Source organism: Ischnura elegans, chromosome 11 (genome assembly GCF_921293095.1).
Source record: "Ischnura elegans chromosome 11, ioIscEleg1.1, whole genome shotgun sequence".
In the NCBI taxonomy this organism is placed as follows: domain Eukaryota; kingdom Metazoa; phylum Arthropoda; class Insecta; order Odonata; family Coenagrionidae; genus Ischnura; species Ischnura elegans.
The window spans coordinates 11,730,820-11,756,587 of NC_060256.1; the positions used below are offsets into that span (position 1 = coordinate 11,730,820).

General features: G+C 39.0%; 1 protein-coding gene across 1 annotated transcript in view; it reads left to right on the top strand.

The window, feature by feature from the left end:
• Positions 1–454: 454 nt before the first annotated feature.
• LOC124168515 (cyclin-dependent kinase-like 1) overlaps positions 455–25,768 on the top strand; it is a 99,292-nt gene continuing 73,978 nt past the window's right edge. Inside the window, exons 1-2 of the mRNA XM_046546839.1 lie at positions 455–645; positions 23,673–23,862. Of these exons, the coding sequence (XP_046402795.1) occupies positions 578–645; positions 23,673–23,862 (258 nt within the window). The 5' untranslated portion in view covers positions 455–577. The remainder of the gene's footprint in view (positions 646–23,672; positions 23,863–25,768) is intronic.

Consider the following 25,768-nt stretch of genomic DNA (forward strand, 5'->3'; position numbering starts at 1 on the left):
TTTTGCCCTTTGACATAAATCCATGTCATGTATTAACACTCATTTATTCAATTCCGACGGACAAGCCAGCGGCAAACGACAGATTGGGGCAGCGTTGACTCATAAAATTTCGAGATATTTTTCTAACGTACTAGGAGTTTTCTACCTGAATAAACAATTACTTCAATTTCCACCAATCAACAACATCTTTCATTGAGGAGCCGGTTATTCTCGCAATCCTTTCCTCTTCCACCGACCAGTTACACCTGAATCATTCATTTTCACCAAATTCGATGGCTGGCGGTCGCTAATCGACCACCTCATTGATAACAACCGAAAGGCTTCTTCCCGTTTCTAGAAAGAGACCGATCGAACTGTTTAATCGAACGCGGCGGCGAAGTACGGGGAGATGGTTCGAAATATCTCCGCGAGGGGGACACGAGTCGGCGCGCCGACACAAAGCAGGAGACTCCTATGGCGTCGTCACTTGCTACGGTGAAGCTGAAGGGTGAAGTCGAGCAATTGTCCTTCTTCAGCACTGTTATTGTTCTGAAGATCCACATTTAATCACTACGGGAAACCACAAAGGCCCTGCTGCATGGAGAAATGGTTCAGTGAAAGACGGTTCTGGCTCTTCGGCAACCGCCTGCCACTACTACCTCGACGGTAAGTTTAGCAAAAAAGAGTCCTCCGTCTTTATACACACTTACACCATCACATTCACTTTCTAGAGATTTTGTGTAGAGTAAGATTCCGCAACCGATTCACCAATTCTTCCCCTCAGATCAAGGTAATTTTCAAATATTAATTGAGCACAGGTATGTAGGTATATTAAATTGCACATTTAACCTATGTTCGCCCGTCACTCACAAAATATACCAATCGATCAGCTGTGATGCCGCTCCACAAAAACATAGGCCGACGCTTTCAAATAAATTTGCATTTTCACTCCTTTAGAAATTACTGAAACTCATCAATAGAAGCAGGGAATGCTAGCGGGACAGGTTAAGTGATTTTATCGGTTTTCTCATCCCCACACATCAATGATAACATCGCCGATCACGCAAAGGCCAAAGGTCGACCGGATACGGGGATTTCATTGTAGACACCTCAGTTCTCCAAAACTTCAGGGAAAAAATTTAAAGGAAAACATCAAATCCTGCTAGCGGCAAAGATTGGATACTGGTGTTGACGTATTGAAGCAGAAAGTTCTCCCAGGCCGATTCCGCCACCTCTTCAAAACACGACAATGTGATTCAGCAGGACTTTTAGTGACACCATCAGGCCGAAAGCTGGAAATAATTCATTCCCCATGGATTGAGAATCGAAGAACATTGAACATGCGGAAAGGACATTCTAGCATCCCAGGACGTTATACACCAAAGCTAGAAACTTATCAATGAAAGAAAACAGTCAGGAGGTTCGAAAAAGCAGTAATAAATAAAACCGTATTTACAATAGACATTACATTCCATAAATAGCGAATGATTAAGTTCACAAGCAGATCGTGCATTCTTTGATGCTTCGACAACGCAATTTCAATGATGTCGCTCACTATTAACTCACCCGTGCTAAGGAAATACCCATTTGAGCTTTCATATGATGCATAAATTCGGCCGTTTTACTGTTAACTATTGGCAAAAGCCACATAAAGCTCACTTACTATAATGGTGCGGGTAAAAACCAATCTTTGGTAAAACTTCAGGTCTTCACAGTACTGAGCCATTTTGCATAAATGTGCCAATAAGTAATCTATAGCTAGCCATATTATAAGTACAAGTGATATTTGCCCATTTGAAAAGTGACATGCCTGAATTCAGCAGAATCGTGAATAAACACATCATCTGGTTAGAGTAATTCCAGCTTTGCTAGGAATTATCCTTTTTTATCTGAATTAAAAAAAACGAAAGAATAAATTTGAATACGCAAAAAAAACAGAATTTTTTTGAAATTATATTATGTCAAGACGCATAAATAAAATCAAATTTCTTCTGAGCATTATAAACAATCATATAACGGATCATGCATTAAATTTCCCTTGCCTGGATATGATGATACCTGCATCAGAGCAGCATCAAGTTATTATTCATCAGTACAATCATATGTTAGGACAATAAACTTTCTAGGTTCAATTTCAGCACTTAAAAGACTTAAATATTCCTGGAAAAACATGACAAAGCAATTTCAAACAAACCACAAATCGCCAATTGGTATCTACTAAATAGCTAAAAATATAACTACTCACAAATTTGAGCTTCATGGTAACAGTAACGCAGTTGGGTTGGATTTGCAGCCATTAAGTTCTTTTACAGCAGAATTTTGGTCAACATTATAGGCTAAATACTGTTCATCCACGGTGTACACATGCATAGATCTCTTTAACGCGTGTACGTCGCAAACAGCCCCGAATTTTTATATGGAATTTTGTGATGTGGTACTGGGTTGATCGTATCGTTATCGTGGTCATTAATAATAATATTCAATGGTTTCTCTCCTTTCCCTTGGGCTACAGCCTTGACGCGGTATGATAACTTGCGCGTTTGAATGACCCTTGGAGCTGCAGCAATTTTCATAACTCTCGGTAAAAGGAACCATAACAGATAGGTCAAATCGTAAGAGCCAGACGAAAGGTGGTCCACGTGATGGTAACACGTAAAAAAAACACTACTGAAATGGATGAGTGGACATCCTAAAACTATCTTTTCCCTAAAAATATGGAGCATAATGAATTGAGTATCGGAAACTCATAAAATGGGACCTGACCTCAGAGTGCCAGGCAGCGAAGTCGGCAAGGTCCTCGAGGTTGTTTTGCCGTGCGTAAAACCTGCGAATATTTACCACGGGCATCAAAGTAAGAAGCAAAAGGAAGATCAAGAAGATGGGGGAGAATAAGAAGGCAACAATGGTGGGGCCGTGAAGTATTGAGGCAATAGTGAGAGCGGTAAACAAAAAAATAGCAAAGTGGAAATAGATAATGGGAAAATAAACAAGTTGGGGTTGAATGAGGAGGGTTAGGACTACTAGAGGTACGCTATGGTATTTGGAGGAGGCGAACGACAGCTGAGGTCATTTGCGCCGTGAGGGAAGGGTATGGAAGGAAGGGTGGAGAGAAACCCGGCGTCGGCATTTGCCTACTCTTAACGAAAGGCGCCAGGAGGACCACGGCTCAACGTCCCATCCGACGAACGGAGTGTTGCGCTTGAAATGTCCTCCACTCAACACTCAAGCAGGGATCGGGCAGTCTCTGAAAAATTCTCCGCCACCGCCGGGTGGGAAGCCAACACTTTAGCCACCACATCAACCCGATCCCCGACTACTGGAGTGATTGGTGGAAGGTGATATTTAGTGGTGGCGAGGAAAGGCTCTGCTTAAAATAATATCTGATGCTTTCTCGGCGTATGGCAGGGCATTCAGCCCTGATGATGGAGTACGACACGTAGCACGAAACGTCGCGTCGGTAGCCATGGAGATGATTACCCGGTGGAACACTCGAGCAGCCTTCACGCAAAGGCTCTGTTTACTTGAAAAGTGGATAAGGGAGTAGTAGAAGTAAACAACTGGATAATGGTGGTAGAAATTGACCAACAACTTTTTTGTGCCTAGACCAGGGGTTCCCAAACTTTTTTGTACCACGCCCCCCCCTCCCGCGCCACACATATCAGCTTTCCATTTTGCAATACCCTATTTCCACGGTGCCGTTAATAAGAAGACGGAACAACCTTATAGGCCACATCTTGAGACATGATGGCCTGATGAAGACAATCGTCGAAGGACAGGTGGAAGGCAAGAATGGAAAAGGAAGACCTCGAGCAAAATATATGGAACAAGTAAAGAGAGATGTGAAAGAGAAGAAATACGTAGGAGTTAAAAGATTAGCTGATAGGAGAACTGAGTGGAGAGCTGCGTCAAACCAATCCTAGGATTGTTGACCAGTGATGATGATGACGTACATACCAACTCCTACTTGTACGAGTACAAGTACTTGTGCGGTGGATGCCTACTTGATACGGTGAGTAGGTAGATTTTTTTGTTCACTGTTGAATGCGGTAACACAGAATGGAAAGATTCAATAATTGAACGTATGATGAAAATTAAAACAGGTATTACATGAAAAACGAATATAATTACTGATGCAAAATTTAACATTGTAACACAGATACATTTTCAATTTAAGGAAGGTGAAACAATAGGCCTACCTACTTACAAAAACAAAACATAACATGTAATTTAGTGAGATGGGTGCGCTTGCATGTTCTGGATAAGTTGACAGATCCTGGGTTGAGTTTCAGACAAAGCACAGCGTAGGTCACTTTCGACATCAAGTTGGTTGCGGTACTTGGTTTTGATCGTCACAAGAGTTGAAAACGCTTTTTCGCACATGTATGTTGTTGAAAAAGGCAAGTACATCCGAACAGCTTTCTCTGAAACTATTTCAAAGATCTGAGGAAATTATTTTTGTAATTTTTTTATTTATTTCATTTGGGTGTCACGCCCCCCCTGAACTTTCTCCACGCCCCCCAGTTTGAGAACCCCTGGCCTAGACCTTTCGAGACGGTGGAGTTCCCGCCTTAGCATGACTGCTGTACTGAGCCCCAAGAGACCCTTCCGTCCCCTCCGTACTGAGCATTTTTCAGGACATTCGTTCACAAAGGTCTCGCTGATAACCATACCTCGTTCACATTACGATCGTCCTAACGATAGTTGGCCGTACTAGCCGTGTGAATGCATGTCCTGACATTAGTTGACGTAGTTCCGAACGTTGCCACTTTACGATGGTTAGGCGCTGGGAGACCGGAAACGGAAGCGACAAGAGAAAGACGAAAAGCTCGTGAAGCTCTATTTTTTTCATGGATTTGTCCTACGAAGGAAGATTATGGGTGGAAGAAAAATTATTCGGTAAATACACGTTGATCACAGTAATATCTTGTCCCTGCATACCTCAACAGCTTTGCTAACCATGAATTTCCCGTTCACTTTAGATGTCAGCACTAGAGGGCAGCACAGGTTTTAACAATCGTCGTGTGAATGCACGATAGTTCCGACAATCGCTGGAACAATCGTAAAGTGAATGAGGCATCACGCACTCACAGCACCAACCTTTTTCGACCCTTTCTAGTGGGGACTCAGCTTTCAGCTTTATCTCGGACTCCGAGGGTAGTTGGGCTCCTCCCTTTCGGGGTTTATAACTCTACCAGCGGCATGGGTTCGCGGTCAACCATGCTTTGTTTAAATTAATTAGCTATATGGATAATTGTTGCTTGCACGTAAATTGCAGACTTGGAATTAAATTTCTGGTTTTATTCAGAGAATCGTCAAATTTTGAACGAAGCTCTAAACGCTGCTAAAAAGTCAAATCTTCTATATTACTTCTACCGTATAGATACCTTTTTCTCAACTTATACGCAACCAAACTCTACAAATGAGGTACCAAAATGCTCAGAATTTATCAGAGAACATGCGACGGCATATCTTACTTCCTAAATATTGCTATTGTTTCCTAAAATTGGTTTTTAAATAATAAAAAAAACACAAAAAAAAACAAAAAAACGGTAGATATTCCTGACGTTAAAGGCGCACAAACTGATACATTAGTTCATTTGCAACAATATCTCGCATTCTTTAAATAACTTTTATCAAAATGCGACTGATTCCACATTCAAGTCTCCTGTCGATACGTAAGTATGAGTCATCATGTGCGTTTAACAGAGGATAGTGTAGGTAATTACTTCCAATGTTGTGTTTAAAGAGGTCCTCTGACCTGAATTTGTACATGAACATTCCAATTAAATTTGTACATAAGACCCTGCCTTTTTTTTCTACATTTTAAAATTAGAAACGCGCCTATCCCTCTGTGGACCTGCATTGAAAAGAGCGGGGGAAGCCCGCTGGGAGCGGGCGCATCACGTTCGTTCAATTCTTAGTTGTGGAAGGTTACTCGGGATTTCCACCGGGTCAGGTTCTCCAACTCCATCTCGGCCGACGTTTCGATGGGCGAGTTGTCCATCGTGTTCAGGGCACGATCAATTCTTAGTTTATATTTTTTGAGAAAGGAACAAATATTTATTTCGAAAACTGACTGAATGAATAATTGAATGACCGCGGACCCTTACCACAAAGAGGTATAATATAAGACGATGTGTCCGGGTAGGTAACTGCTCCCGAATTTCGAGGATAGGGCCTAAGTACCGCTTTGTTGGGTTCCGTAAGTAAGACTTTGCGAACCCGTGACTGTCATAAAAGAGGGATAGCAAGGAAACGTATATTTTCGGCATTCGATCGCTTGCGTAGAAAAATCTCCGACGGAAATTTTCGGATTTCGTCTCCCGGGTCAAGAAACGTCCTGCCGCATATTTTCGACATTCGTAGGAAAAGAACTAATGTGTGCATCCCGACTCGCAAATATAGAGAGAGGAAGTATGCAGAGTATTTGAATGGCTTGAGAAAGTAATTAGATATATCGGAGATTGAAGCGGAAAAATTTTTCTGAAGGAATAAGTTATTTATAACAAGCAAATGGTTCAAATTTTATTAGATGAGGTACACTTGCAAAGGTCCCGGCGATACTGGTGGGCATTAGAACATGTTTATACTTAAGTTTACGACTAATGTGAAAAATTCGCGCAGCTTCCCTTGAGTACATGGGGACAACAAAATTCCAAATTACTGCATGAAACAAGTAACTTAGAACGCAGTCACGCGCACTTTACAATGTTACACACACAAAAGATAAAATAACCATGAAAAAATCGTTAGGCTTATCCGGAATTCGAACCCAGATCTCCCCATTGCCGGTAGGCCTTGGTGGTGTAACTGGTATCATACCTGACCGGCAATCGGGAGATCCAGGTTCGAATCCCGGCTAAGCCAAATGATTTGTTCATTTTGATTTTCATCCTCGGCGTATATAATAAAATTCATTTTTTAATCCCCATCCTGTTGCACAAATTGACATTCAGTGATATCTACCGATTCGATCGATAGATTTTTCTTCCTCATAGGAAAATCTACTAGAATTGGTAGAATATTAATAGCGTATGCTTGGTTTCGCTAATAGTAGGACCTTCCCGCCTTGTGACGGTGCAGGATTCCTCGTCCTCTCCCTTCCTTCCCCGTCCTTCCCCTGGAGGCGCCGTCGGGCTCTCATCGCGGCGGCGCCTCCTTTCCTTGCTCCTTCCCGTCCTTCCCTTTCTGGTGGCAGATGAGAAAAGCTAATCGCTTACAGTCCCTGCCCCAGGAGTGTACCCCGCGAGCCCGTCCTAAGGGTTTCGTTCCACCTGACCTTCAGTGGCAAAAAAGTAAAATTCCTATTCAGAATGTAGGTAATTGTAAACTCTTTGATCAAATCTAATGACTGTTTTCAGGTAAAACGCATAGAGATGCGTTTTATACCGTGGAATATAAGAGTTCTCTCAAAGGTTGCGGAAAATTGTGGGCCAAGTAAACACACTCAGAGGGTTGGGAATTGGCAATTTAATATTTACCGCAGTGTAAACAGAAGTATCATGGATATACGTGTCTTTAGTACTTTATCCACATGAGGATGTTTTTGATTGCTTTGACCATATCGATGGCTAATTGTAAGTTCTAACAACACGTATCTCAAAAATAGCAACTTCTCAGGAGAACAAAAAAACTATTATTTTTTTACTTGTACTTTGAAATCAAAAATCAAAAGTTCATAAAACTGAAAAAGAAGCATACATTTGCAAACAAAGAGTTATTTCTGCTTCTATTTTATTTTTTAATGTTATTACACTTTGTATAAGATACCTATCTTAAACCGGCCGAATTTGAGACAAGTGTTGTTAGAACTTAGCTATCGATATGCAGTAAGCAGCATTTTTTTAGACTCAGTTCGCATATGAATCTAGCCATTTATTTATAGTCTTCAAAAGGCTTTCCTTCATAATTTTTTACAAAAAAAATCATTCGCGGGTCACGCCTGCCTACCTGAAAATTCCCACTAACATATGAGGGGGGAAGGAGCCTAGGGGTACAAGTTATATTTTTTTCTAAACAGAGTTAAGTACAGAAATTAGGTGAAGAAAACAAACAAAATCAATTAGTAGCGCATTTGATTTTTCACTCGATGTCAGCTCAGAACAGAGACTCATTCGTATCCCTTGGAAACCAATCATTTGTATATTTCTTCCATCAATTTCTGTACCTAACTCTATTTCGAGATAAAATCACTTGTACACCTTGGCTTCTCACCCCCTCATGTGACACTTGCGTTGATTTCTCGCCCGCAACCGCACATTAGGGATAAGTTTATGAAGGGTGTTGAATGAATGTAAGTCACAGGGTCCGCTGTATTTATGAACTTAGGGTATTTAACCCGAGTGATATTTTTTTTACCTCCCTAGAGGTTAGCACAGTTCGAGCAATAAATGATTAACACCAAACTTCACACTCAAAGGCATTAATACCATAGGAGTGGTCTTTTTCTTCGGCTGGATGAAGTACTCACAAAACGCCTTTACCAGTGGATATATTCACATGTTGTGATCTTAATTACGCTTTCAATAAGCTAAATCACATGAACCTCCATAAGACACATCATTCACATGATTTTGAACTTGATATATGTCTCACACAGACGACACATGAATTTCTGAATGTAATTATATCAACGTAATAACTATAGGTATAGAAGCTTAAATGGAGCGTAATGAGAATAAACTATCCAACACACAAAAACCAGCGATAAAAGTCAGTCTACAGGAGAATATTTAAGTAAAACTATGAAAACACACTATTTTTTAACCAATCAAAGAAGGGAATAATAAATCCATTAAACACTCACCATCATCTCCTTACAGCGGCTTTTTCACACGGGCTAAAGCGTTTCCAACGATGAATATTCGCAAATCCATTTTGGAAGTCCACGGCTGGAACGGACCCATTTAATTCATATAGGGATTTATTAACTTCAACAAACAGCCCATAATCTGTCGAGGAGAAAATACCATTCTCAATATGTTGCATATAAAAATGTAACCTCTCTAATCATGATTAATTTCGTGTACCAATGAAATACAAGGGAGCTAAAATACTGACATCACTACTGTCATCATTATCACAAGGAATACTGCAATAATTTAACGAAGAAATGAAAATGGCCATCTTCTTTTCGCGCCGTAGAATTTAATCTGAAATTACTAACAGAGAGCAAAAAATATATACTGTTTGGTAATTTATAGAGGATAAAAGGTGGTTGGGAGGTCTAGTCAGCTAAAGTTTCAACCAATAGTAGCCCTTAAAAATATGCTCGGCCACCGACAGTATGCCATGCGTTTTTGGCGCCGTATTTCAGTTTCCATCCTCCTTTCACAGGATTGCAATCAATGGCCACTGAGTCACACACGTAATATGTTTCTGGGAGATATTACATGATGGCATGACCACTGATTTTAAAATTAATTTACCTAAGCTCGGAGGCATAGTTACTGAGAACCCTTTATAGACCAAAACATTAATTGAATAGAGCAAAAAAATACATTTCAATGGATAAATATACCAGTACGTGTCAATATTTCCAGTTAACGCCGTAGAATATTTTGAAATGCTTAAATAGAGCCTCACTCACTAAAGACTAGCATAGAAATAATCTAAATATTTTGTAATCACTCCTTACCTTATTCCGTAACTGACAGTAATTTCTCAACTTTCGGCAACGTGCTTGACTTCAAGACAGGAAATCATTCTATTATAAATGTTTTAAATTGTAATGTAATGACGTGGATATGGTTAAAAACTTAATAAAGTTTTTTCTTCACGCTGACAGGCATTTTCAGAATATGGCATTCTTCAGCAGTAAAAAGTGAATCACAATCCATTACTAATATTAACAACTTAAACTAGAATATTTTAATTTTCAAAATTTCCCTGTGGTAGCCGGTGATTATAATCACTATCGCATTATGATATCTCAGTTCGGGTGTGGACTGCACTTTAACATATGGATATCACGCCATGGCATTATATTCCCAGTCACCTCCAAAAATGATGTGATGAAATATTTGAATATGAAATACCGAGGCATAAGTATCAAGAGATAAGCCGATAAGAGAATAGAGCAGAAGCTCGCATAAAGCCACTCTTAGGATGGTTTCTAAGCAATAATGATGATGATGTTAATCCACTTCAAAAATAAAATATTCCGCGTATAGGTATATTAAACTTTTGTACACTATTCCGGAAATAAAGAGAGCATTTCTTCTACAGGTAACAACTAATCAACAGACCTGGCCACACCTCAATATTATTGACGACTTAAGAAGTTATTTTTCATTCACTGAATAAGACTAGCCACTTTACATCTTCTTAACGTCCGAATTCCCGATTGGATGAAAGAAGACCAACCATTAGAAATATTGAAATTGGAGTTTATTTTTCGCATAAAACTCCACACGTGGATGTTAGAATTGGCAAAAAAAGCGCATACACTTGATTAGGTACCGTTGATATCGATTAGCCCCAGCAAATAACTACTTTACGACGGATAATTTGTATTATTTTCTTTATCATTCGCGATAAAATTGCGACATAGGGAATCAAAGAAAATTCATCAATTTTCATTGATTATGAGACACACTATAAAATCAACGAAATTGCTTATTGATCGATAGATAAATTGCCAACAAGTCACGAACATTCATTTTTCTAAATCGATGCCATTCGCGTAAGGGTTTTCATTTTTTTGTGAATCGATAAAACTGAAGATTCCATCAGATTACAAGTCTCCAGAACTAATAATTGAGCGCGCATAGGACTAATGATAAATGAACAGTGAAAACTCCAACATGGATAACTGATAATACAATTTCTACTTATTAAAGGCTGCAAAAAAGCGTTTTCTTTTCAACAAGGTGTGCAGTAGCGAATGGTTTTCATGCATGATAATAGGTACCACACGAAACATATTCAAGCTTCTTCTTCGCATCAAACGAGACATATTATTTCTTTATCCAAGCCACGTATGCTCACCAATTATTTACTTTGGAAATACATCAATACGTTCAATACACCCTGAAGAAAAGCTCAATAAATAAAAATTTGCCCAAAAACAGAATTCTTTTTTGAAACAGCAAATTCCTAATACTCACATAGTACCCACCATAAAGACTAAAACACAAAAAACTAAAGTGATGAACTTTTAGAAATATCATTCATCACGTAGGGGCGATAGCTCAATGAAAACTAATAATAAATAGGTATAAACTAAATGTCTCATCTTTTCCAACTCAAAGTAACTCGATGACTTTCTTCATTGGCTTTAGAAAAAAAAGGGATAGCCATTAAATGATTCTTAATATTAGTCTTAGGACCAATTCTACAAGATTAGCAGAGAAAAAATAAACCCAAAACGCCAATGAAAAAAACAAAATGGGTTGTCATGAACTATTACTTCATTGCTCATCGTAATTACTTCACGACCACAATAAACTATCCATAAAATATAAAATATTCAGCTATGATCAATAAATTATTACGAAAACTCAGGGGAGACTTTTTACATACTTCATTAGCATTGGTATGTTTGAAAAATGAAATAAATAAGTTTTTCAAAATAGCCCAACTGTGGCACAGGAATTATTTTTTATTACACGACTACAATCTTAGAACTAGTTAACTGATTATTTTTCACCCCACCTTTACTCATTTATTTAACGACTGATCAAGACTCAGAATTTTCATTACATTGTACGAGAAATTAACGCTAGTTGAGATAACATTGACTTTATCGTAATATTAGCCGGTAAATACATTGTGGCATAGATATTTTTCTACAAAAACAATACCTTCGTTCTCTGAAAAAAAGGTTTGCTAAAGAACTTTAGGCCACTTAAAATAACTGCTGCATTCTTTTCCCTTTTGAAACAACAAAGATACTCCTAAAATAAATGAAAGACGAAACTCCTGAAATAAAAAACACAATAAGAGACACTTTCACCACAACAGTGACGACGTAATACAACAGAAATCAATCAAGGACTCCTTTTAAGGCCGTGGAACAAAGGCAAATCTTTGACAAGCGGCGCAAGGAAAATTTTGAAGGCGAAATATCGATCAACCTTGATTCATGAGCCGTCTTAATGAAGAACTAATCGCCCAAGATTAACTCAACTGATAACTGGTGGGAAACCGATCGAAAATATAGCATGGCTAATTCTTAAATTAGGCACTCAAATTAGCAACTTTCACGATAAGAGGTGACGGAGAAGACAGGGCTTAGCAGGCCAAGGACCTTCCGAGAATTGGGGCGCGAGAACTTTTTCCACCCTCATTACCATAGAAGTTGGAGGCAAGGTTGAAGGTTAAGCTCGAGTAAACAGCGTTAAGGGGTAAATTTCCCCACCATGTTTAGCTGCATAACTTACCCAGGACACCACAGCCCGAAACAAAATTTAGAAAAAAATAGTTTTTTTGCAGTATCTCGAAATATGGACCCAAAATAAATTTTAACATTTTTGCGGCACCGTTTCTTTCCTTGCGTACATTCTTGGTATATTTTCACAAATTTCTCCGACACAGTGAGATACAAAAGTTTTATAGATGGATGGCCTAATAATAGGCGCTCAAGTCCCAGGGATTGGGGGAATGAGGGGCAAGAGTACGCACCTAACAAACAATTATAAAAATAATGCATTCACGTTCAAACGACAACTTTTATACTTACACAATTTGTTCGCTGTTACATTTACTACAATACTTGGGTTCCATTTCTGTAGAAATAATACAGAGCTGCCGTTAATTCATCAATATGTAAGAGAAAAACAAATAGGAATCTTGCCCCTCACGTGGGGAAAATGTCCTACCCTTATGGGGCAAGAGTCTTAATCACAGTTTACACTTATTAATTTTCCCTTTTTAGAATATGTGGCACAAGGTTATTTCCTCCAATTATTACATTCAAAACATTTTATCCAATCAACAATTGGTGGATCTAAGTAAAATTTTCCACGACTTCCACGGTGATAATCAATTTTTCCGGTGAACTGAATTTTTCGTCTTCCACCGCTAAGCACCGCAACCATTTACCTATATTTTAGAGATATTCCTGTTTAGTTTCAGGGTGTAGGGGGTGCTCGTAAGAATTTCAGAACGCTTTGAGTTATTTAGCTCCTAACTCTCCATTGCTCCTCCTCAGTGTCCTCCAAAGTTTGTTGTCCTCATCTTACCGATCGGTTTTTCTCTTATAGTTCCGCATTTTCATTCGATAGAATTATCAACAATATACATCTACATAGTTCCCCGCAAGCCGCCTAAAAGGCGTGTGGCAAGGGGTGTTAGGAAATCAACCGTCTACGCATAAAAAATAAAGTGCTCTAACGAAGTTGGGACAAGCATTTATGAAAGTCCTTTATGGTTCGGGGAAAAACAAATTCATATATCTATCCGTACGGCAAAACATCTCTCTTAATTTATCGCTTCTATCGGACCTGAAAATATAGTGTGGCTCTAATATTATGTTCTCCGAGTCGCTCTTAAAGATATCCATTCTCAATTGTTCAAGCAATTTAAGCCTAGCGCGCAGCCTCCGAGTTCCCAGCGGCTCCCAGCCTAATTCGCTTAGCATCTGCGTAACGCTGTCTGTACGCCCGTAGCAGTTTTTGACGAAACGCGCAGCCTTGTTTTGTATTTTATTCAGTTCGCGGATTAAGTCTTTCTGTACCGGATCCCATACGCTCGCTGCATATTCAAGGTGCGGACGGACGAGTGCGAAATAGCACCTTTCTTTCACTTTCAGCGATAGGATAGCTGAGAAGCGGTGACCCTCTCGGCATGAGCTCGTGACATCATCAAATAATCTGCGAAAGAGATATGATAATCTATTTTTCGTTGAAAATACCTAGAGAAGCAGACGACAGATCGAAAAACGGACAGTATGGATCTCTTTTATTTTTCAAAGTTTGTCACGATCGACGATTGAAATAAATGCTAAACGATTCCATTCCTGGGGGTTAGAATGACGTCATATTTTTAACCACATACGGGCATTTTTTAGAAGTTCAATAAGTGACCGCCTACGGATCGCGAATAACCGATAACTGAAACTGCTCACTTCCACAAGAACGGTTCATTCCGCTTTCGTTTCGCGCCATTGTTTTTGATCAATCAATGAATGATTCATTGAGCGATCCATCTGAAAATCAATCAGCTCTCCGAACGAGGTAATTTTCATTCGGATATAGAGAATAACCCCCCTATTCTGTTCCTTCCTCATATCATGGCTCACGTGCACAAATCGATACACGGAATTATTGGTCAAGGTTTTTGTTTTATGAATGAGACTATGCTCAACCGCCGGTTCCCCTCTTCACAACAGGTCTATTGTTTCCTTTGAATATAAGGCTCATCATTGCTAAAAATCTTTACAACCAAAAACACGTTCAAATAAGAGCTCAACCGCCGGTTCCCCTCTTCACAACAGGTCTATTGTTTCCTTTGAATATAAGGCTCATCATTGCTAAAAATCTTTACAACCAAAAACACGTTCAAATAATAAGTAATTTGAAATAGATTGATTTTAAATACCTAATGATTGTATAATCACAAGACGACTAAGGTAATGCGGTTTTGTAAAGTATCGCGAGCGAGGAATTTGTCACTCAAGAGAAAAGTAGGAAGGGAAAAACTTGAGCAGGTACAGCAATTCAACTATTTGGGCAGCGCATTAGAGGAAAACGGACGCAGTAGCAAGGACATCAGGAAGCGAATTGCACTAGCAAAGGAGGCATTCATGCACAGAAAGGAACTTCTTACAGGATCGTTATGCAATAGTTTAAAGAAAAGGTTAGTGAAGAGTTTTATCTGGAGTGTAGCTCTCTACGGTGCGGAAACGTGGACACTGAGGAAAAAAACGAGAGAAGATTGGAGGAATTCGAGATGTGGGTATGGAGAAGAATGGAGAGGGTGAAATGGACGGAGAGGAGGAGAAACGACGAAGTGCTGGATATGGTTGGCGAGGAGAGGCAGCTTCTAGATGAGATGCGGGGGAGACAGCAAGTTTGGATGGAGCGAGTACTTAGCGGGGAGGAGATGTTGAAAATGTATTAGAGGGTAGAATGTTAGAGAAACGAGGGAGGGGAAGGAAAAGAATAGGATTTTTAGATAGATTGAAAGGGAGTAGACCTTACAGTGAATTGAAGAAGGCAGCGCTGGAAGTAAAGGGAGGTCCCCAGATCACTTCTTAAGTACTCCATGGAAACCTACCTTGATCGGTAGAATACTGTAATAATAATGACTGTATTTGAAATACCGCCAAACAAAGATATTTTCAAGGACTACACATACGGCAATACGGCACATATTACCATATGAGTCGAGTAGACATTACCGACAGAGAGAAGTAAACCTGCCCAATAAATAGACAGAAAAGCTTGACTGGAAATAAGAAGTTTTGCGTATTTATGTGCTCCGGCAATCTTGTTCCTCTCAAGGTTATCACGCAAATCTGGGAGCGGGCAAGAGAGGCTGGCCATGGATTTATCGGATTTCGCTTTCCCGAAAAAAATCCTCGCACGTCGCGTGCAGCGCGCGGCGTATATCATGAGCCACGAGGCTTGGTTGGTTAGGCAAAGGAGCCCTCGTCTGAAGTCATTATATCCTCAACCAGCCTCTATTTCCCGGCCAAGAGGAAAAATAACCCCAGGACCCCAAATTGTCACACGTTTTATTTCAGTGTGCCGATATGGACCCAGGTTCTCCAATTCCTGCCCCTCTTTCTAATTCTGGGTCGCTATAAAAACTTCCGGGCCTAGACGCATTCATGATTGGTAGCAATAAAGAGAGCAAGGTGAAGACCAAGCGGATTAAATGATTGAGAGACTGAAGGGAGAAACACTATATACCTACTTTTACGAAATAAAAAGAACACGACTGCAGGAGTAATAGATATAATAAAAGTAATAATACCAATAGTAATAATAATAATTACAATGATAGTGATGACATTAAAAGTAATAATACTAAATAAAGTAATAATAGAAATAAAAATAATAATACCCAATCGCAGTTGTACCATAGATAAAAAAACCATTGATCAGCTTAAGGTTGGATGGCGATATTTGGTGGAACTTGTTCACAGGAAACATAATGAAAATACACTTTTGTATGTTCCGTAAGAGTTTTTAATACCGACCCAGGTTTCGGCAGTACACACTGTGATAATCACACACACACACCTTGATAATGACAGTGTGTACTGCCGAAACCTGGGTCGGTATTAAAAACTCTTGTGGAACATACAAAAGTGTATTTTCATTATGTTTCCCATGAAAAAACCAGCAAGACATCAAAATCATTTTTCTCGAAGCTGACGAGGTCGCATGTAGAACCTTTTCAAACCAATTCAGGTAAATTTGTAAACAACGGCGGAATTGGTACCACACCAAAACATGCGCTTCCTCACTCACTGCAGCAAAAACTGATTTGATGAAAAATGTGTAAATTATTTGTGCAGTTGGACGGGAAAATGAGCCTCTTATCCGACTTAGGCAATCCTACGCTCACTTGATTGAATTATTTCCATCAAAGAAAGAGCAACCTCCTCTTTGCCTTTCCTTCAATAAATTCAGGGGGAAACTCATATCAAATTATCGTCTTTCATCTAAATTTTTTCATCAACCTTTTAGTGTCAGGATCCTAAATTTTATACCCATTCAGAAAGCAAAAGAGACTTTAAATCGACGATGCGAGTCCTACAGCAAACCAACGGCAAGTATGACTAGATTTACTGATTACAGTGTATATTTCAAATACACGGCATTAGTCCACCACTTCTACAAGTCCACGAACACTAAAATGAAATGTAATCATTAAATTATTATTGCAATTAAATTGTTACGAGTAGGCAATTGGCCTGGTGGGAATATGTACGAGTAAAAAAATCGAGAATATAGTAACTTACCCTTGAAACCTACTTCTTTAACCGATTTTTTTAAATACATAACTTTTTCGGCAAGGGCTCAAATATTTTTTTCTGGTAGGCCGTCCAGTCCGGTATGATCCTGCTCAATAAGGAGAACTGCTTTACGTTTGTCCTTTGTGATCGGCACTCTATCTTGAACTGGTGATAATTTTTTTTCAAAAGTTTGGTTTCATGGATTCAGCTTATTCCATTTTATTCAGATGGCTATAGATACGAAATTTTGAATTTTTCTAGCTTTTCTTCTGGCTTCCTTCGGAGTGACCACCCGATTCCAACCAATGATGCATCATCAAACTGTAATATGGTACTGCGAAAATTTTACATCGATTCACATTCACCAGAATTAATGAAGTTCTCTCGGACGTAACATCAGGTGATGGGGCGGATTAATTAACGTTTATGAATTCTAAAGTTATATTGATTGTAATTATATCTATGTTAAATACGCCCTAAATTGTTTTTCAGGAAAATTTGAAATAGAATGGTGTTAATAAACATTTTTGGAATTCCTCATTTATTTGTTCTCTTACAATGGGGAACATGCATGGAATTTGTTCATCATCCTAGTTAGTCTCATTGAATAGAAAATTTTCTCACGAGTCCAAATATATAAGCCAAAACTCTCCTGGTACTCCACAAACGTCAATAAATGATAATTAAAAATGCTCGAATATCGCTTGAAGTCACGTGACCTGAAACGCCTTCTGACGTCATCGCACGGAACACCATTCACTTCGCTAAGATAGTAGAGTGTTAGAGGCTTGAATGCAAGATATTTAAAGTTAAAATTGCAATCATTATCGCCAAATTTGCATTTGAGCCCTCGTAGATCGATTTTCTATCCACTTCCTCAGTCTGTCATCAGTGGATGCCGTTCCGTGACGTCACGCTCCGATGACGTCGTGTTTTCAATCAGCCGATGAAGATCAATTTTTAAAGACTCATAACTCAGCTAAAAAGTATTATTCATCCGCGAAATTTTCGACGAGTACATTTGAGGTAGAGGCCTTCTTATTCCAGTACTTAAAAAAAATTGTGCATGTTCCCCATTATGCCAACATTCCGCCAATTCATAGATGACTTCATGAATACTGAGAGTATTCCCGTATAGCTTGGAATACTGAGAGTATTCCAAGCTATACGGGTAATGCTAACAATTGCCACCCTGATTCAGTGAAATACGGTTCCACTTAGGTACTCTAAAAGCACTAACAGTAAATCCTATTCTTACAGTTTTCAGTGTGGGCATAAAATTCTATCCAGAAACAAGTGATCCAAAGACATGCATTCCTTCACTTGATGGTATACTTCGCAGTATTCCACAGAAGCACATAAAAGTTCCAATCACTATGATTCACAAAATCTCATGTCCTTTTAACCACTAGAAGCATAATTTGATCTCAAATCCATAAGCTGATCATTAAATTAGCTAAAATCTCACAATATGGAATTCACAGCCACATTATAACACTACCGCAAATTATGTATCCCATGCACATATTTACTACAGAAAGAACTAACAATAATCCTTCACTCTACACGCTATCTAGAAGTTAATGACCCAGCATATGTCGTACACCTTTCTGAAGAGGGGCATATACCACCCATATAAACCCTAATTTTACGCCCGATTACCCTGAATACAAGCAGACTGGCAGGCAATAAACGCATTTTCAGCACGATTCCTCAAACTAAGGACACTGAATAACACTCATGGACACAAATTTACGAAATAATACCACCACACCAACAATAATCACATTTTATATCTAATTAACCACAACACTCATCTAGAATTTAAAGAGATAGCTTGTTCGCTTATGTATTTCAAATTCTTCTCACGTGGAGGCCCTTCGAACACATCTCTTGGCATCGAGTAGAAAAACCTGAATTACAAATCAAGCTATTACACCCAAACATATGGTTTTATATGCGTGGTGCTAGAATATATAAGCGCCATCTCAACTAATACTGATTCAGATGAAGAGAAGGGCGTCGTTTAAAACATAATCACAACGCAGGTACTTACTCCTAATATTCATATCTAACAGGATTGAGGGTATATTTAAGATGCACGACGACACAAATTGATCGACTTCAGTGTGATAATAAATCAGAAGCGATCAAAATTGGTGAAAATGAATGTATCCTTAACCAGAAATATCATTTCGTGAAGATGACCAAAATATAGCTGCATTAGGGGAAGTTAAATTTCTGGAGCGATAAAGTACCACGAAACACCATTACATAGCAATGTATTCCACACCTTAAAAATACATAGGCAGTGCTTTAAACATGAAATAAAGGTGCTCACAAATTCAAAGATAGATTTGCACAGTTCTTCGTTGAAATTTTCGCGGGTAATCGTCATGTTCATTAAAAAACTTTTGACCTATTTTGCCCCGTCAATTTTCGGGTGGCTCCAACGTTTCCCGACCGATGCTGGTCGCTATTTTAGCTCTCTAATTCCCTTGAAACGGCGAACAGCATCGGTCGGGAAACGTTGGGGCCACCCGAAAATTTACGCGGCGACATAGCCCAAATTTGCACGAAGGGCATAGCCGTATAAGAAGGTCAAAAGTCCCCCCTCCGGGATTTTTCCCGTACTTGGGGTATGCGATTTGGGATCAAATAGAACAAACCTCCCCACATTTCCAGCCCGCTAGAGGCCCAACAGGGCCGGCTAGATCGAAAATGCTATTTTCACTCTTTTTTAAATATCTCGGTCAAGAATGCATATTTTTTAATGCGGTTTGCGGCATTTGAAACCTTATTTAATGGAGCAGATTTGCAATTTTCTTCAAGAACTTTGAGCGGGACAAGAAGATATGGCGTCGATTTGAAAATTTCTAATGCATGTTTTCATAAAATATGCTTGAGAGGGCCAAAAAGAAAAAACGTGATCCCAAATCGCATACCCCAAGTACGGGAAAAATCCCGGAGGGGGAACTTTTGACCTTCTTATCCGGCTATGCCCTTTCTCGAGTAAGACTGGAATAACAGACCGCATTTATATACTTGTATTGAGGCTGGGTTTGAGAAGTTATGCACAACTCAACACGAACGCACTTGGTTAAGAAAATGGTTAATAAAACTTCCTCCTCAAAAGCAGCACAAAAAGTTTAACGAAAAGGTTTCTCGTCATCGTGCACGTATGGATAAAAGTTCCTTCCCAACACTATAGCCCGGTCAAATTAGCCCAAAAAATAGGGGTACCCTTGCATAAATTGCCAACAAGCTGAAAATTTGCATGAACCTTAAGGATGCCACTCTAATGAAATCCTGAAAAGTCCCCATCGATCCCGTGTGTGCAAAAAATTTTATTCAAGGCCAAAGGTCACAAACATGAGTTTTTTTGCATTTTTTCGCCAAACGGTTAGTTTTATGATAAAAATTGCTCAGACCAAAATTGTAGATCAGAAATTCATCAACAAAATTGTCATTTCACTTTTTTCTCTTAGATTTACCGTTTCTGAGAAAAGGCCATTCGAATGGAGGTTGGAGCTAATATGCATGACTATATTGTTGCGCTCTCCGAACATTATTGGACGCGTAACTCAGCCTACATTCGAATGGCTTTTTTTCAGAAACGGTAAATCTTAGAGAAAAAAGTGAAATGACAATTTTGTAGATAAATTTCTGATCTACAATTTTGGTCTGAGCAATTTTTATCATAAAACTAACCGTTTGGCGAAAAAAAGGAAAAAAACTCATTTTTGTGACCTTTGACCTGGAATAAAATTTTTTGCACACACGGGATCGATGGGGAGTTTTCAGGATTTCATTAGAGTGGTCTCTTTAAGGTTCATGCAAATTTTCAGCTTGTTGGCAATTTATGCAAGAGTCAATGTCTATTTTGACCGGGCTACTATTAGTAATCAAATTTCGCACAAGTACATAAATGTGAAGATAAAGAAGGATCGCACGAGGAATAATGTTTCGCACGGGAATCGATGTTTCAACAGTGTAGTGATGTTACCACCACTTGCACGTCCACTGTGTGAATCCAAATTAACAATCGAGTGATCCAAATCTCATGTCGGTCTTTTCCTCGCAGAGCGAATTTGCAGCAGGAGAGCCAGCAAAATCAAGCGAACAAGTCTCCCATTGAGGTTCCCGCTGTACAGCAACAGCAGGATGGTGGCAATCAGGAAAGCGACCAATCAGCTAACGAGGATAGCTCAGGGAAAATCCGTGACAGGAAACATAGGTAATCGCACTGAACAGATAAATCACATCACCAAAAGAATCATTGAATTCACAAAACGAAAAAAAAACCGCTGGCAGATATTTGACCACGAAGCAATCCTAATACATCAAGTCTCATCAGACAAAACAATACTTGAAATGAGTGATTTTGCAGTCAAGCGCACATGTGCAAATATACGCCAATAATGAATTTCGGCATGAAAAAATATTTGGCTTAGCCGGGAGACGAACCCCGGTCAGGTATTTCCACCAGTTAAACAACCGTCTTCATTCAAAAAGAATCTCAAAATCTCGGCTAATTCAAATATTTTCTCAAGGCGAATCCCACTTTTCAGTCAATTTTAACTGAAATTCTGTCAAGACATTTCTCTGTATCTATTTACCCTGCCAAAAAAATATTTTTATATTTTAAGATCATCGGTTAAAATCAATCATCATCTCATCATTCGTACTCATACTACTCGGCGTCTAATTCGCAAACGCATCACTGGTTCTAAAAAAAACCACTAACAGAACCCGAAAGTATGTTGTCAAGAGGATCTACATACTACTCTGCAAGCGGCCTCAATAGGCTTGAGGTGTTGGGACACCAGCCTTTAGCCAATAAAATGCTTAAGTTCCGTCTACGATCTAATAAACTCCTTCATCGTTCGTGGGAAAAAGAATTCCCATACCCATCCGTTCGGAAAGTATTTCTCTTAATTAATCGTTTCTGTCTGACCTGGAAATGTAGTGGGGTTCAAATGCAATGTTCTCTGTCTGTCCATGTCTCTCTGAAAGATATCTATTCTCAATTGCTTACGCAATCTAAGCCTAACGCGCAGCCTCCCAGTCTGTCGCGCTTAACGTAAAGTTTAACACTTTCTGTACGACCGTAGCTTTTTACGTATCACGCACATTTCCTATATATATTTTTTAGCTCACAGATCTACAAGTCATACGCTAGTCAATTGGATGGAGAATTGTGGCAAGAAAATTCGAAAACCACATCAACCCTTCAACTGCACGGGTTTTTTTATAATACGACGGTTATTTCTTCGAGCGCCGATAGTGCGACTATTAGAGCGATATAGCGGGGATCAGTGTTCATGCCAACTGAGTTCCTCCCTCAAGTGAGATGAAAACACGGTCGGAGGTTGAACGTATTCTCACTTCTCACATTTTTTTCGAGAGCTTCAAGGTGACATCAGACCCGTCTCAACAATCTATTCTAATCGTCTATTGATAGGGCTCAATAAAATGGAAAACTCATTTACCGGAACGTTAAATACTTCAATATTATTAATAAATCCTAAATTGAAGAACTATGCAGAGCACTCTTCTTCGAAAATATTACCTGAAACCTTGTACCTGATTTAGCAGAAACATTTACAGGGAAACCACGAAAATACCGGGATGAACCTCCCTGAATTTATAAGACTTACCACACTATTTTCCCATTTTAAAGACGGTCTAATATCATGAATTTTTATTAGTAGTTGTGTATACAGGAGATGAAAATGCTCGCTCACTCAGTGATTCAACCCGAAGGTTGGTTTGGTTAGGTGAGGGTAGAGCTCACCTCGTACCAAGCCACATGCGTGTGAATTTCACCCATTCAGAGGACTTTTGACTTTCTGAGCCACTTTTATAATACACAGAATACTGTAGTATCCAAGTTGAATAGTTCTTATAGTACTTTCACCGAAGTTCACAGTGCTGAGGGCTAGGCCCTCGCGGACAACCCGAGATGGCAACTCTAGGGTGAAAAGGTTTGAAAAAAAGTAACATAAGCAGGCGAAATGCAGTGGAATGACATCCTGTAAGTATTAAAAGAAAATAGAGATGGCACTTTTCCACAGGTTTATTTAGAGTACGACGCGTTTCAACCGTTAGGTCATTATCAAGTACAATGTGAAAAGGTTTGTCTTACAAAAGTGGAGAACCTGAAGAGAATATTGATCTGCGTCGTGTCCCGTTATGGCATAAGTGCGGAGCTCCATTCCCATAACAGAGTAATTTTTACCAAGTAAAAAAATTAAATTTTAACATTAATAATGAATTACACTTTGTTTCTTTCACAAGTTTAACTAAACAACCATTTCAACATAAACCAGTTAAAAAACCATTCACGCGGCAGTTTTTAAATGCATCACATAATGACGGGCAATTTATCTTTACCTATAAAGATTAAGTAAGTTAGGATTATTAGTAGTTAAGAATTATTAACTAAAAGACATGTTTGGATTGAGATGATTAAACATTGAAGACTTATGGTAATAAAGAAAAAAACCATTTGACTTTTGAATCATAGATAATTTTTCCATATTTTCTCTCGTATTTCGATAATTCCATTGTTTCGAAAATTCAAATCGAAAAGGCACCGTCGATTTCCTTAACTTTTCCTAATTAAATGGCTTACATTTGTGTTCTTTTAATGCGCAGTCGTGGGTTGATAAGCTAACCCTCAAAGTAAATTGATCGTTTCAAACACCGAGCATCATCTGGACCCTTTTGATGTGTTCCTCACCAGCTATCTTTCCCTGTTTCGCCGCCCATTGTCTAGCAGCTCGCGTGGACCGTCGCGCGCCATGGAGCGGTACGAGAAGATCTGCAAGATAGGCGAGGGGTCGTACGGTGTGGTGTTCAAGTGTCGCTGCCGGGAGACGGGCGAGCTGGTGGCCATCAAGAAGTACGTCGACTCGGAGGACGACCCCGTCATCAGGAAGATTGCACTCCGGGAAATACGGATGCTCAAGGTAAGAAACACCATGCTTTCTTATTCATAAGATCACAGCGTCTTGTGTAGGAAATTCCTGGGACTGTATTTGGAAATCGTTAAACGCTCCAATTCAGGGTATCTATAAACGTTTGGAGCTTGGAGTATCTAGACTAACTTTGCCTAACTTTAGAACGTAAAGAACATGAGTTCTTATCGCTGAAACTTTAAACCCATCTAATTTTCCCCATAAATTACAACGGGACGGATTGTCAATGTAGGATATTTGAAACTTGGAGTAACTAGACTAACTTTGACTAACTTTAGAACGTAAAGAACCTGAGTTTTTATCGCTGAAACTTTAAATCAATCTAATTTTCCCCATAAATTACAATGGGACGGATTATCAAGGTAGGAAATTGTATGCTATCCCATTCATAATATTACAGCAACATTTAGTGTTGAACTACGCATCTGGAAATCGTTTAATGCTTTAATGTAGATCGTATTTTTAGTATAGAACTTTTTACTTTATGAGGTTAAAACTTTAAACATAATTAATTTCTCACATTGCACGGATGATCAAGGAAGGAAACAGAATACTATCTTGATATTTAGATCACAGCAGCGCTTTCAACAGAATTGCGTACTGGAAATTGTTCAATGCTTCAATTCAGAGTTCCTGTATAAGTTAAGAGCTTTGTAAGAGTTCTTGTTAAAACCTTAAACCCATCTATTTTTTCTAATCTAATTAATTCTATCCACATCATATCTATCTCTTTCTATTCTATCTATATCATATCAAATATATCATCTAATCAACCGATGATCAAGGTAGGAAACGGAATGCAATCTTACCATTACGATCATAGCAGTGCTTTGCGCAGCAGTGTGTACTTGGAAACTTCGGAATGCTTAAAAATGGTATTATAGTTTACAATGAGAAAAAAATCACCTACTTTACACGGTAGCTCGAAATTTTCTTGTATACAGATATTTTCAACGGTAATGACGTCAATAAGGACTAAGATTCTGGTTCGTACGAATGCGGAGAGAGTAAAAGTGAGGCGACACGTAGCGATAACAAAAAGAAAGCTTCATTTTTCTCCCCAAAAATATGAAATGTGATGGAAATCGTCAAAAATGTATCCATTTGAAACATTCAAAGAATACTAGATGAAATTGCTGGCACTAGGAAGAGCGCAAGCCGATTGCGCAAGCTCATATAAAAAAATATGAACAGGAACTATATTCGGAATCTGCTGACCATGATTGAAACGGTGAAATCTACATCACGTAAGTCCAAATGGGTCTGATAAAAATTTCGACGATAAGGCTAGTTCGCACAGTGTTTATTACTATTTTATAGTGTATTTCCATTTAATTAAATACGAAGGATGAGGTGTAAACGGATTTAAATAAAACATATTATTAAGGGTCGAATACGTTCACTCACTCGGTAATTCAACCTAAATTTCATCGACATGACATCTACATACTACCACGAAGGCTGCCTCAATAGGCGTGTGGCGGGGGTGTTAATGCAGAAGCCATTAACCAATGAAGAGGGAATGCTCCAAAGAAGTTCCGCCTAGCATTTATTGAAGTCCTTTATTGATCGGGAGAAAGCGAATTCCGTTTCAGCAAGATATCTATCTCAATTTATCGTTTCCGTCGGACCTGGAATTATAGTGGGGTTCTAATATATAGTTCTCCGTGTCGCTCTGAAAGATATCTATACTCAATTGCTCAAGCAATGTAATCCTAATTTAATGCAGAAATTGGGAGGGGAATTTCAATGCCGTTCACATATTTTGTTTACTGCACAGCCAGCTTGTGTGTTCTTGTTCATATTTACTTGAAACACACGACAATGAGCCATTTTTGCGTAAAATTGTGATAGAATTCTACTAGGAGAGGAAGTATTTTCTGGTATGGTATAGTAT